Raw genomic sequence first — 12173 nt, 5'->3', positions numbered from 1 at the left:
TTTCCGCTGTAGACTGTCTAGACAGAGGATCACATAGGTTCTGTTGAGATCCGGACGTGTCGACACCTTCGGGCAGATGTGGACCGCGGCGAAGTCGGATCACCGTCCGGGTCATCCATGCTGCCAAATTACGAAGCCCACTTAACAGTCCCGATCTCCTTCGCCGGTCAGGTTAGCACCAAGGCAGCGATCGACTCATGCCGGCATCCCAGCCTTTGTGATTATTGTACTTGATTACTGTGCAAGTATACAGCGGACGACAGACGAAGCTGAGGTGGAAAATACATCGCAGTGGCTCATATCCGGACGGACGAGGAACGCAGCGGCGGGGCGACCATGGAGGCCACGTTCAACGACCTGGCGAGCCACTGCATAGAATTGCTCGAAAGGTTAGCTTTGATTAAATTATTAGATTTCATGGAGCTAGAAAGCTAATATCTTTGTCAGTGCCCCGGCTGATCAGCGAGTATTAATAGCGGTGTGTCACTTATTGGACTGCTACCAAGATTGAGTTACTAATGGTCGCGTGGTCGAGCGTACAGGTCAGCGGAATTCCAGGAAGCGGCAAAACGACGTTAGGAAATGTGAGAGCCTATCACTCGGTGGCAACATGCGATCCACCTGTGTCGAGATTGTGAAATCGGAGTCGAGACTGACTGATTTAGGCTGTCTATCAGCGGGTTAACAACTTATGGAATGACAGATCAGGTACGCGGATAGCGGCATTTGTGCCAATGGACGGTTTTCATCTCACTCGCGAGACTTTGGCTTCAATGCCAAATGCCGAAGAGGCCATTGCGCGGCGAGGTGCACCGTTTACATTTGATCCGAACGGCCTGTTACTGTTGGTGGAGGGCCTACGACGACCACTCGACAGCGAGTCAAAGAGCCTGTTCGCGCCTTCATTTGATCATGCTGTGAAAGATCCAGTTGAGGACGATATTGAGATCTTGCCCACCGACAGAATAGTTATTATCGAAGGCAATTATCTACATTTACAGGATGAGCCATGGCATCAAATAGCGGGACTGATGGACGAGCTGTACGTATTAATTTCCAACCGCATTGTTTGTCTGTAAATGTTGAATTTTGTTGACAATCGTAGGTGGTTCGTGAGAGTAGAACGAGAAATCGCCCGCCAGCGTATCATTCATCGACACATTGAAGCGGGCATCGCAAAAGATGAAGGCGAGGCCGCGAAACGCGCCGACGAGAACGATCTCGTGAACGGCGATTACATCATACAGCATTCACTAACACCGCATCGCATTATCATCAGCATTCAGGATAAACTTTTAATCTAGTCGAACAACTTTTTATAGACTGGACTGGGACTAGTTGTGTAAGATTAGAGAGATCAACATGTCTTTGTAAGATAGTCAATTTTCGGTTCTTCTTCAGGGTAAATATCGGACGGTTTGAGTGAGCGGGGGGGTGAGGATCACCATGACTTGTCGCTTGCTTCTGGGGGGTAACAACTGGGTCCTCGCCGTCGTGAAATTATTTCATTCAAACACAGAATATGTCTCAGCTACTCACAGAAGAAAGAACAAAATTATGATACAAAATTACATTTCCTGCACTCAATGATCTACGCAATGGCTTGATAATACAGTACGTACTCCTTCTTCACACGTTCCCACGTCGAAGGATCAAAGAACGTGTATATTCCCCGCTCGTAATGTGGACTCGGTTGCAGCGGCTCGCTGCCGGGCTCCTTAGTCAACCAGACTTTGAGTTCCTTGTGATACCGCCAATTCCGTGACGTGAGTTCTGCGGCAACGGCTTCTTGCATGAAATCTCGGGGCATGGAGTAGAAGATATAAAACAATGTTTCGTCCGAAAAGTTGGCGACTTTTGTCTGCTGTGGGGGTGCTGACTGAACGTGGTAGCAAGGTGGCAGATGAAACTCTGGCTCGACTTTTGTGGTCGAAGTCTCCGCCCATGGAGACGCGAAAGTTAAACTTAGCGGTTCGTTACTGCGCCTGTTAGCATATTCTCCTTGTCATACACGAGGAATATTGTGCACATACTCTGGCTGATTCAGATTCAGTCCTAGCGAGGCGAGATCGTTTATGTCGATATTGTTGTCCGTCTTCATAAAATTTAGTAGACCATTCAATCCCTGCGATTCTTCGCCTCCTTTCACAATTTTCTCGTGTGCCTCCTTGACAGTTGCAGCATCCTCGCCGTTACTAGTCTGTGCGGTATTGTTGAATTGCCATATGTCGCCTTGTCCATGTCGCAAGCTGTTGTACTCCAGTTCCAGCCTACTCTGCTGCTCATCGACTGAGTGGTTATCGTCGGTCTGATGCTGATCAAGTCCGTTCCTAGACACGTGAAAATCCTCGGGCCAGTTCTTGTCGTCGTGGTCGCCGTGCAATTGGGGTAACAGTCCCATTGCATGTTGTTGCTGTTGCTGCTGCTGCTGCTGCTGCTGCTGCAAGAACAGGTGCTGCTGCCCCAGTCCGGGAGGCATTATCCTCGGACCCATCGATAGTGGCGACTGCGTGCTCGCCCGACTGTATCCACCGTGTTGACTCCCTGGAAACAACTGCTGCTGGCTTCCGCCTGTGGCACTCGAGTACGACTTGGTCGCCTGGCCCAGCGTAGGAAATTCAGTCATATCCAGACTTGCGGCGAACTGAGGTGAATTTGTCGAATTGGGCGGCGGATAGCTGCTCAGCGACGGCGTTGATCTCGCCGCGGTATTTCCGCTTTGTTGCGATGCCATAGAGCTGTTGAATCCCCATATCGGTACAGGGGCTGCTCGTCATCGTCAGCTATATGAAGTGTACTACACGCGATCATCATCACATACTCTTTCCACGCCCATTAGCGGCCACTGCCGCAGTTGCCATAGGGGAAATCGTGTTCCTGTTGTTCATCGACGCTATCACGTTCGAAAACCCGTGCGATCGACTCTGCGAAGGCTGTCCTGTTCCTGCAAACACACATTTGGTCAGCCATTCATCGGCTGGCAATCTCAGGGACCGAACCGGACGAGCAGTGTGTCGCACAAGCACACGCAAATCCGGTCACACAAGAATCGCTTCTTACCTGGTCGATTCATGGCGCATCACAATATTTTACACAATATCCCGGAAAATTCAACCCGCTAGCTGCAATGCAAATACCTTGTACTCCAAAAATCCCTGCCCTGTCTATAACACACTGCGCTCAATTGTATCTGTTGATATTCGCTCTTGTGTCGAGTTAATTAATGTTTTTTAACGAAAGAACAATTCGACAATACCGTGGAGCAGGGTTGGGTAAGGGCTGAGATTTTGGAGCGAGTAGACGCGATGGTCGGCATTCAGTGTGGACATGCAATTCACCCACATCTCATCGACAAGCACAAGTACTCAGTGAGATCCCCGGTCCACAGAGAACTAGCGAGCCGCTATACCTTAGTATACGTGCTATTTTACGAATTGGGTTTTTTCTTTTGGAGACGACATGGGTGGTTCCAAAGAAGAATCGTCTACTGGCCCTGGTCCTGATCCGTCGACCGTTGATAACGCTGTCCCGAGTGATTCCGCGCCCTCGGCGCCTGCCATTGCTGAAAAGACAAAAGATATTGAACAAAATGATGAACGTCCTGAGGATAAATCAGGTGAGAATGTTTTAATGAAAAGTTTTTCCATGGTGCTGAATAGTGGTTAACGCGGGAAATAGACCTAAAAGATTCGAACCCGAAGGATGCAGAGGCGCCCACGTCAAGGAAGCGGTCACTAGACTCATCGCCTGTTCCTGGAGATGTGGACGATGCAGTTATTCCTGCAGGTAGTAACTCTCTAAAGCGACAACGAACTCGTGAATCACCCATGAACCCCGTTTCGGATTCTGGCAAGAAGGAATCCGTAGATAACAAAGAAGCCGCTGAGGGTTCCACAAATGATAGTAGCGTAGCTGCTAAAGTAGTGGAGGCTACGGAGGTTTGTGATACCGAAAGTGCGGAGCCTACAGATACCTCCGGCTCAGCAACTGAGAATACTGCGACCACAAGTACAACTGGAGCTCCTATCACAACCGAGCCTCAGAAAGCAAGTGCAGAAGATATAAAGAAGGAGAATGCAAAGGCCGAATCTACAGCTCGAAATGGCACGACCGACGACAACAAGCAGGCAGGTCCAAGCTTATTCGGATCCAGTGTGTCAAAAAGTGCCAGCCTTTTTGGCAATACTCCCCCATCCGGCACAAGTCCGTTTGCATTTACCGGGAAAAGCATATTTGGTAGTAATTCGGCATTTTCAAGCGGCAGCTCAGACCAGCCAAAGCCATTCTCAGCATTCTCATCTAACAACCCGTTCTTGAACGCGTTCTCTAAAGACAAGTCGAATGACAATGAAGTCGAAGAGAACGGGCCCGCGGAGGATGAGAAAGAAAACGATGCGGCGGATAATTTTGACCAGCCATATATGCAGCTGAATTTGGAAAAGAAGATAGGTATTTGGATCTCGAATCTCGACTAGGTAGAGGTTAACAGATCACTGACTTGCTATAGTCGAGACTGGTGAAGAAATGGAAACGTCGGTTTTCAATTGCAGAGCAAAGTTATATTCCCTTGACCCGACCGAAGCTGACGAGGGGTGGAAAGAGCGCGGGATCGGTGTCCTACACCTCAACGTGCTAAAAGATGACACGGAGACCCCTGCTGAAACGCCAGAGCCGACCTCCGCGGATGCGAGTAAAGAATCCACGCCAACTATTCGCGCACGAAAGTCAAAAGCGAGAATCGTCATGCGGGCCGACGGCGTGTTGAAAGTTATCCTTAATTTGCCTCTAGTCAAAGGAATTGAAGTTATGAAGGGTATGAAGAGCTCGCTTGTGAGTGAGAAGTTTGTGCGGATTGCGGCTTGGGAGAATCACAAGCCTATTCAGTATGCTCTAAGAGTAAGCCGCTTTACTATGCTTTGAACCGACGAGTGATATACTAACTAGTGGATTAGATGGGAAACGGAACTGTTGCAACGGAATTCTACGATACTGCTGTGAGCTTGATAAATTCATAGTCTGCAGCTCAATAGGAACGTTTTTGGTTGGTTAATTATGTATTATAAATAATCTGTGGACTTAAAATATTCGGGGTGCGTGCGTTTTTGTATATACATCATATCATTGAAGTTCAATCTAGGCATGCTATAAAACTCATCTTAACTCTAACTCTAAGTGCTCACCATCAATCCTCAGAACTATCTACACACGTGACAACTACAACAGTAGCTTCGTCGCAACCGCGATCGTAGCTTTTGACATCTCTAATAATACAAAATATGTAAGTAAAACAGTACGCCGACGAAATCGTTACCCTTATCCTACCTCGCCATTTATCATCGCATCCTCATTCATCTGGGCGATTATTTTCATAATAAGCGTACGGTCGACTTTTTTTATTGCGCCTCTAGAACTTCCAGTTCTCGTCCGCGGATTCAATGGCCCATTTGAACTTTTCGCGCAAAGTTTTAGAAAAGAGCTTCTCGATCGGGACTTCATACTTCTTGGAGAACATAACCGTCAATCTCGGATCAATATAGTTCTATCACACTCAGTATCAGATCGGCCAGCCGCCAACAGATAAACTTACAATCTTCGAGGTCGTAAGAGCGACAGTGGAGTTGTCCTCCTTGTCCTTCAATTGCAAAGTCGTGTTCACGATCCGCTCATTCAGCTTCTCAATCTGCGCCTTCAACTTCTCTACCGGCATTCCGTTCTTCAGCTCAACCTTCCCGGTCTTACGTTCCTTCTTGTACTCTGCCTCTAGCTCATCAACGACCTTCATCCGCGCGTTCAGTTCGGACTCCGGCAGTGCTTCTTCCTTCTCCGTCGCACGCTTCTCGTTCTCTCTCTGAAACTTTTTTGTAACTTTATCTCTTTCGCGTTGAATGATTTGATCAGTGAGGCGGACCATGGTGGCATCGTCCAGTTCGATATCCGGCTGAAAGTACTCCGGATCAGACTTCTTCATATTGGGTTCCAACTGAGCTATCATTTGCTTCAATCGATACCGCTGAAACTTGATCTCCAAAATTTTATCCTCAATTTTTCCAACCGACTGTTCATGCGCCTTCGACACTGTACGTTGATGATTGCACAGAATCGCCACAGTACGATTTGCTGCATTGTAGGCGACGTATTTCTCATTCACGGTGCCCTTGTTCTCAATCTTGCCCAGCTGCTCTTGCATCGTTATAGATGCATTGTACGTACGGAATACCTTTGCTGTCAACCCCGGCATGTAGTTCTGCAGATGTTTGTTCAGCGTAGGTGGGTCTAATCTGTCAAACAACTGATCGCCAACTTTCTTTGGAGATTTTTTGAAGAGTTTGAGGTTCTTGTATACCTGTGGATCGACCTTCACTTCTTGGTAAAATCGAATGGAATCCTTACCCAAGAAGTCAAGCACAATTGTATTTGGAGGCTTGAACGACACATGCTCGTATCGCAGAGAACAGCAGCCAACAGTATCTGCCTCATCTTCGCCTTTCTCACCACCAGCCCGAAGAGCAAGAACGTCGATAAGATACATAGCCGTCGCACGCTGTCTATTCGCCATAAGTTCGTCCTTGAGCTCCTTATTGTAGTCCTTGCGGATACCGGTGATGTGGCCCTTCAATTCTCGCGCCTTTTCGAACTTCTTGTAGTCGCTCATGCCCTTCAACGAACTATTCGCAGCCAAGAATACATACTTCTGAGCGCCATTAATGTTTTCTTTCCATGTTGCAAGCCACGAGACGGTGTTGTCGTGTTTGACTTCGGCCCACTCGTGACCGTCTGGAGGTTGCGGAACTGGTGTGTCAGGACCAATGTTGATCGTCACTTGCTCAGGCATCACTCTGGCCTTTAGCTTGCCAGTCTTAGGGTGCGATCCTCGACCTCTAAACAACCCGGGTGGCTCAATGCGGAAATTTCCCACCAATTCCTTGCGTCCGTCAAGGTAGCAGACTTTGTACGTTTCTTCAAGCTTGTCTTTCTCCTCCTTGATCTTCTTCTTTTCGGCTGCAGTCAGAGCCTTCTTTTCAAGCCGTTTTTCTTCATAGTAATTAAATATGTCCGTGAAATCGCAATGTTCAAACTTCTCAACCTTAAGTTTCTATTAAGCCGTCAGACCCATCCACATTAATCGAAACTGCCAGTACTTACGGATCCACAGGACTTGGTCAAAACCTCTTTGAAGTCATTGAAGAAATTGGCTTGGAAAACTTTGTTCTTCGCATGGTCAGTCTCTAACATGGCTCCAAAGAAGCCAGCAACTTCCTCTGCTTCCGGTGGCAAGTCAACCGGGACGCCTTTATACTTCAGCTTGACATGCATTGGCAATGGCTCATATGGTGGCGGGAACAAGACACCGCTGTGAACGAGGGAGCTCCATTTCACACTGCCATCATTCGATTCGGCCTCCCACCATTTGTAAAGCTCTTCTTCCTCCTTCTCCTGCGTTGAAGTCTCCTCACCCTCCGTCTTGCTGTCTGCTTTCTTCGCTTTTCGCTTGGCAATCAATTTCTCGTCAATTCCGCTATCTGATACAGTCTTCGGCTTAGGAGTACCGTTTGAATTTCGGTTGGACGTTCCCTTTGCTTTGGCGGCAGACACCTTTGTCGACTTTGCAGGCTTCTCTTCCCTCTTGACTTTCTTGGCGCTACCTTGGCCATTTGTTCCTACAGTCGCCGTTGCAGTGCCTCGTTTTTTCTTTTGTCGTCAGCTTATGATCGATAGTCGGATCAAAATCCAGGCGGCACAGAACGCACGGAGACATACCAAGGGAAGCATATCATCTGGGATCAAATCAGACGGCTCATTCTTCACTGAGACACTCTTGCGTTTCTTGGAAGAGGTCTCTGAGGTCTTCGTAGTGACTATACACATTAGCATCATGGCTACCGGGTGAAAAGCGGTCTCAATTGCGACGAAATGGCGCCACAATACTTATAACGAGAACTTTCCAGAAAAATAAAGATAAATACATGTCTGTCTTGGTACTGGAATCTAATTAAAAGGACATACCAGGAACCCTTCTTTTCGACAATGGAACGTCTTCGTCTGAAAGTACATCGGTCATTGTGACTGGATCACTTCGCGAACTTGTCACAACAAAGTCCGTGCTAGTTATCTTATTTGCCGGGATTATATTAGCAGCAAATTCCTATACCGTGAATAACTCTGCAGACACCATATGTCCCGAAGTCGGGCAAATAGTATGCGAATAGAAGGTATAAGCGTAATTTTTAAGCTAGTGGAGACGTGTTTGTAGGTTGCCATTGCACGAAACGTCCGTACCACCAAACCGTAGAGGCGACACCGTGCGGTATTTCTGGTTATAACTGCGATGCTCAATGGCTTTGGACCCCGACGCGCCACTTTCCACGTCGCGTGCTCAATCATTGTAGCTTTGCTGCCGAGCGATGGCAAAAAGAGGAGAAAACTATCCAAGTACGTCGCTTTCAAATTGCTGAACGGAATCGAATTTTGACTATTGCGTAACGACACCGATAGGCAAAGGGTTAACTAGGAGAGAGCCCTGCTGGTTTATCATTAAAGATTACATTAAGACTCCGTAAGAAGAAAATTCGTCTGCCTAATATACAAAATGACGCAGGTACTCCGCTTTGGCAATTCGCAATTCAGAGCACTGCCTTAACAACATGCCACAATATTCCCTGGCATACTCAGACCATATGTACAATACACTCCGATAGACACACACATACTTTGTCGTTCCACTCTACGTAATGTCCGATGCGTGCTACATAATAACACAGAATTCATACCAATGACGGCCAAACTAATACCTTGTCCACTCAAATGCCTGTTAACAAAACTTTTGTCATAAACGAAATTTACATTGTCTTCATGATCGCTTCTAGACGCGTGTAGATCGACGACCCCATCTTCTTAATCGACGCGTCAGAACTAATGGAGGCATAGTGTGCGATACTTTGAATAACGGACTCAAATATCTGACGGTTCCCTAAGTCAACGTTAGAGTTGAGGACTTTTACATAAACCATAAACTCTGCCAAACTTACGCTCACTGGTCAAGACTGCTTCCATGCCGTTATTCAGCAATCCCATCATGAAGTTGAGATAAGCTTTCTTAATGTCAGTCTGCTGAATTTCCTCGTCCGTAGACCCATTCGCCGCAATGCTTAGTGAATAAAATACTCGACTGAGTAGAGGCGTCAACAGCTGATCAAGCATGTCTAAAATTCCAGATTGTCCTTTGAAATTGTGGATAAGCTGCCCTAGGAAACTCATGAAATCAATGAGTTCGGCAGTGCTACTTTCGGATAATAAGCGAGACACAAGAACTGCAATCTCCGGCAAAATTTGGTGGCCGACAATAGGAACCATTCTCGCGAAGGCAAACCGGCTCTGTGCAAATGTTAGGACGTTGTTGCTCTACAAACAGAAAATATACAGTACATACGGCTTCACGAATAATTTCCAAACCAGAAAGTGTCTCTAGCGAAACTAGAATGGCCCGACCTGCAAGCAAGAACTGCTCACGCACCGGATCCGTGATAGGTTTGCCGCCGTCGTTAATTCCACGCGCAAAAGTGCCGATCGCCATGATATCATGATGAATCTGCTGAGCTTGCTGAGGATCTTCGGGCGCTCTTGGCAAGCTAGCCTCCATATCGCTGAATATGGGTGTGAGAACGCTTTTGAGCAAGTGGTATTGTTTCTCATTTGACACAGGCTCTACGGAAATCAAGATACCGCAAGCCTCGAACAGATATAGTCGTCCATCGAAGGTACCGGAATCAGTTCCATCAGCTGACATATCGGATTCGCCATCATTCTTCTGAGGAACTTCCGCCTTGATTACCAAAATATCGCTGATGGCATTCAACGCGGTTTCAGCAATGTCACCTGTCAAATGCTTGCACAACTTTATAAACCTGTAAAACAAGTACCATGCTCGAACTTGGACTTGCAGGTTGGAACTGTGTACGCCGACATTAGATACAAATATCTCAAGTACCTGTGGTACTATCTGTGGATGAGTCTCGAAAAATTTGGAGTTCTTCACCACAAGTTCCATATAGTGGAGATTGATCGATGGATGCCCTATCGACAGGACATTGGAGCTTGTCAATCTGAGTAGCATGTCATTGAGCACTTCCATTGCCTTGGAAGAACCCTGTCCTTTGGTGGGCAACGCAGCGGCATTGCGTAAACCATCACTGTAGGCTCCGAGTTCAAACAACCCAAGCTCGATATCTCTCCAGTCACGTTTCTCACCATTCAGGCTGTTGATTACGACGCTGGAGACAGTATCCATGAAGAGATTTTCGTCAATGGCAGCAACCGCATCCTGAAATAATCGTAGTCGGCCCCGAACTTCGAGAAACTCGTTTTCTGAGTCATCCGTACCATTGCTCCAATCCATCGACTCGTCATACCTGACTTTCAGAATAACTGTATTCAAAATAGATGTGAGAGTGGAGTGCCGGGCTGGGGTAAGAGGCATGTTTCGTTTCTTCTCCTTACGAAGAAATGAGAGATACTCGGAAGTCGCAGGGAACACTTCCGATGATGTATCGTCATATTCATTGCCCAGGAACCCGATTGCAAATGGAAAAAGATGTTGTAGAAGGTTTTCGGTGTTTTCCTTCAGCCGCGATGCGAATTGGTCCTTTGATGACGTTAGACAAGTTCTATACCATGAGACGCATGAAATGACAGACCTCGTCCAAGATTCTGACAAGATCTAGGCAGACTACATTTACCAGCCTAGCAACCTTTTCTGTGAATTCAACGTCTGACCCTATTCGCAGCTGCCCTATAGTCTGCGGCAAATTGAGCAGGGATACCAGCTCAAACTTGTCACTTGACTTCATCTTCTTGCTGATAATCTCAGAGAGAGTGTCACAAGCAGCTCCGCGAAGTGCCTCATTCCCTAGTATTCCGAAAATAATAGACATATATTGCGGCGTGACTATCAACGAAATATCGATCCAAGCTGTACCGTGTTAGACTACCTGTCCTTACTATATCACAAGAGATGCACGTACAAACCCATGACCCTATTACTCGCAAGCAATTTTCCACAATGAGGTATCCGTCGTCTCGAGGAGTCCATTGAACCAAGATCTCCATCCATGCCGAAGCTAGTTTAGCCATGTCTCGTACGCGGATCGCATCCTTGATGACTGTACTTCGTCTGGCTACTTCAGGTGACCGTATGATAAGCGTGTCTGCAATTTCTTCATACTGTGCCAATAAAATTCGTAGGAACAGCTGTAAGCCGCGTCCATTCGAGAGCTGTGATTCGCCCATAGATGATAATGTGAGCAGGTCATCGAAAAAAGATGGCCATGTATTTGGATAGGCCAGCAAGAAGACAAACGTAATTGTCTGCGCTAACTTGTTTTGCATGACTATATCTGATTAGAGGACTGTCGGCACTCATGCACTAGCGAGGTTAACTTACAGACTGCGTCTGCATCTGTGGCACCCTGAGGATTATATTCTCTCTGAATATACGATAGCAATGCTTCCTTGATGTATAACAATGATGTGTCGTCCAGTTGCTTTTCGCGTTCGTAAAGTCTTCAAAACACGCTTAGTATATGGCGGCGATGTAGCCAAATATATGCACGCGCCAACTTACCGTTTAACTAATGCATCGTCAACGACCTGAAGAGCAAAAAATCGAACCGCCGGCGATCTATTCCGACGTCAATAAAAAGGCCTATATATGATAGTTTCGGGAAGTACCTTTTCCGGTCATTCATAAAGAGCGAAAGACACATTTGCCAGCCATCTTCTGAATCCTTGACCTGGTTGCAAAAGGACATTGCCTAGCCAGGTTAGCCTTCATTATGGATAAAAGAATACGACTGCCTGACCTGCTGCTTAATCATAGGATCCGAATTGCTACTCAAAGCGATCTCCACCGCCTGCTCGATTTGATCTTCCATGGCTGCAACGAACAGGCGGTCGGACTTCGGTGATGACTCGTGAGCACAAATAAAGAGCTCGCGGTGAGTGCCTGACTCGTTAGAGTACCGCCAACAATCTTTTTAGAGAAGGCAGATGCGATAACATTAGTGTGGCTTACTATATTAACTTTGAATCGGATATCACGAGTCGATTCAGTTGCGTGTCGAATCGCTGTGGGTGTTCAATTTTTCGGTAACAAATTTTGAATTGAAGTCGTGCACGGC

At 46.9% G+C, this 12173-nt stretch overlaps 5 protein-coding genes across 5 annotated transcripts; 2 read left to right on the top strand and 3 right to left on the bottom strand.

Moving 5' to 3' along the window:
- The first annotated feature begins 126 nt into the window (after nucleotides 1–126).
- Nucleotides 127–1448, top strand: POJ06DRAFT_2505 (P-loop containing nucleoside triphosphate hydrolase protein). The gene is made up of 5 exons (XM_056187303.1): nucleotides 127–389; nucleotides 448–478; nucleotides 543–584; nucleotides 666–1042; nucleotides 1106–1448. The coding sequence occupies exons 1-5, from the start codon at nucleotides 337–339 to the stop codon at nucleotides 1302–1304; spliced, it is 702 nt and encodes a 233-aa protein (XP_056046972.1). The 5' UTR covers nucleotides 127–336; the 3' UTR covers nucleotides 1305–1448.
- A 143-nt stretch (nucleotides 1449–1591) lies between these two features.
- Nucleotides 1592–2861, bottom strand: POJ06DRAFT_191678 (uncharacterized protein; the record flags this gene model as incomplete). Its single annotated transcript, XM_056184854.1, has 3 exons — nucleotides 1592–1979; nucleotides 2034–2766; nucleotides 2822–2861. 3 exons carry the CDS (start codon nucleotides 2859–2861, stop codon nucleotides 1592–1594), a joined length of 1161 nt encoding a protein of 386 aa, XP_056046971.1.
- Nucleotides 2862–3320: 459 nt separating this feature from the next.
- POJ06DRAFT_242120 (uncharacterized protein) lies at nucleotides 3321–5141 on the top strand. The gene is made up of 4 exons (XM_056186196.1): nucleotides 3321–3616; nucleotides 3679–4449; nucleotides 4508–4896; nucleotides 4953–5141. Exons 1-4 carry the CDS (start codon nucleotides 3460–3462, stop codon nucleotides 5013–5015), a joined length of 1380 nt encoding a protein of 459 aa, XP_056046970.1. The 5' UTR covers nucleotides 3321–3459; the 3' UTR covers nucleotides 5016–5141.
- On the bottom strand, nucleotides 5142–8258 carry POJ06DRAFT_242114 (uncharacterized protein). Its single transcript, XM_056186195.1, has 6 exons — nucleotides 8005–8258; nucleotides 7759–7856; nucleotides 7144–7689; nucleotides 5588–7093; nucleotides 5323–5539; nucleotides 5142–5261 (listed from the first exon to the last, which is right to left on the bottom strand). Exons 1-5 carry the CDS (start codon nucleotides 8057–8059, stop codon nucleotides 5405–5407), a joined length of 2340 nt encoding a protein of 779 aa, XP_056046969.1. The 5' UTR covers nucleotides 8060–8258; the 3' UTR covers nucleotides 5142–5261; nucleotides 5323–5404.
- A 401-nt stretch (nucleotides 8259–8659) lies between these two features.
- POJ06DRAFT_2449 (armadillo-type protein) lies at nucleotides 8660–12140 on the bottom strand. Its single transcript, XM_056186564.1, has 9 exons — nucleotides 11856–12140; nucleotides 11725–11807; nucleotides 11618–11674; nucleotides 11438–11556; nucleotides 11019–11384; nucleotides 10692–10966; nucleotides 9428–10639; nucleotides 9027–9372; nucleotides 8660–8968 (listed from the first exon to the last, which is right to left on the bottom strand). Exons 1-9 carry the CDS (start codon nucleotides 11925–11927, stop codon nucleotides 8838–8840), a joined length of 2661 nt encoding a protein of 886 aa, XP_056046968.1. The 5' UTR covers nucleotides 11928–12140; the 3' UTR covers nucleotides 8660–8837.
- Nucleotides 12141–12173: the final 33 nt, after the last annotated feature.

This window comes from Lipomyces tetrasporus (assembly GCF_029532465.1).
Source record: "Lipomyces tetrasporus strain NRRL Y-64009 chromosome Unknown POJ06scaffold_1, whole genome shotgun sequence".
NCBI classification, from domain to species: domain Eukaryota; kingdom Fungi; phylum Ascomycota; class Lipomycetes; order Lipomycetales; family Lipomycetaceae; genus Lipomyces; species Lipomyces tetrasporus.
Note: the sequence above shows the minus strand (reverse complement) of the source record. Positions and strands in the feature narration are given on the sequence as shown.

Bases quoted from the DNA above. Each gene is read 5' to 3' on its own strand.
- POJ06DRAFT_2505 (XM_056187303.1), top strand. From the start codon at position 337: ATGGAGGCCACGTTCAACGACCTGGCGAGCCACTGCATAGAATTGCTC. The intron at 479-542 runs GTGTGTCACTTA...TCGAGCGTACAG, and splicing joins ATCAGCGAGTATTAATAGCG to GTCAGCGGAATTCCAGGAAG. The intron at 1,043-1,105 runs GTACGTATTAAT...TGACAATCGTAG, and splicing joins GCGGGACTGATGGACGAGCT to GTGGTTCGTGAGAGTAGAAC.
- POJ06DRAFT_242120 (XM_056186196.1), top strand. From the start codon at position 3,460: ATGGGTGGTTCCAAAGAAGAATCGTCTACTGGCCCTGGTCCTGATCCG. The intron at 3,617-3,678 runs GTGAGAATGTTT...CGCGGGAAATAG, and splicing joins ACGTCCTGAGGATAAATCAG to ACCTAAAAGATTCGAACCCG. The intron at 4,897-4,952 runs GTAAGCCGCTTT...CTAGTGGATTAG, and splicing joins CTATTCAGTATGCTCTAAGA to ATGGGAAACGGAACTGTTGC.
- POJ06DRAFT_242114 (XM_056186195.1), bottom strand. From the start codon at position 8,059: ATGACCGATGTACTTTCAGACGAAGACGTTCCATTGTCGAAAAGAAGG. The intron at 7,857-8,004 runs GTATGTCCTTTT...TAATGTGTATAG, and splicing joins GTCGAAAAGAAGGGTTCCTG to TCACTACGAAGACCTCAGAG. The intron at 7,690-7,758 runs GTATGTCTCCGT...TGACGACAAAAG, and splicing joins CAGATGATATGCTTCCCTTG to AAAAAACGAGGCACTGCAAC.
- POJ06DRAFT_2449 (XM_056186564.1), bottom strand. From the start codon at position 11,927: ATGGAAGATCAAATCGAGCAGGCGGTGGAGATCGCTTTGAGTAGCAAT. The intron at 11,808-11,855 runs GTCAGGCAGTCG...TAACCTGGCTAG, and splicing joins ATCCTATGATTAAGCAGCAG to GCAATGTCCTTTTGCAACCA. The intron at 9,373-9,427 runs GTATGTACTGTA...ACATTTGCACAG, and splicing joins TGGAAATTATTCGTGAAGCC to AGCCGGTTTGCCTTCGCGAG.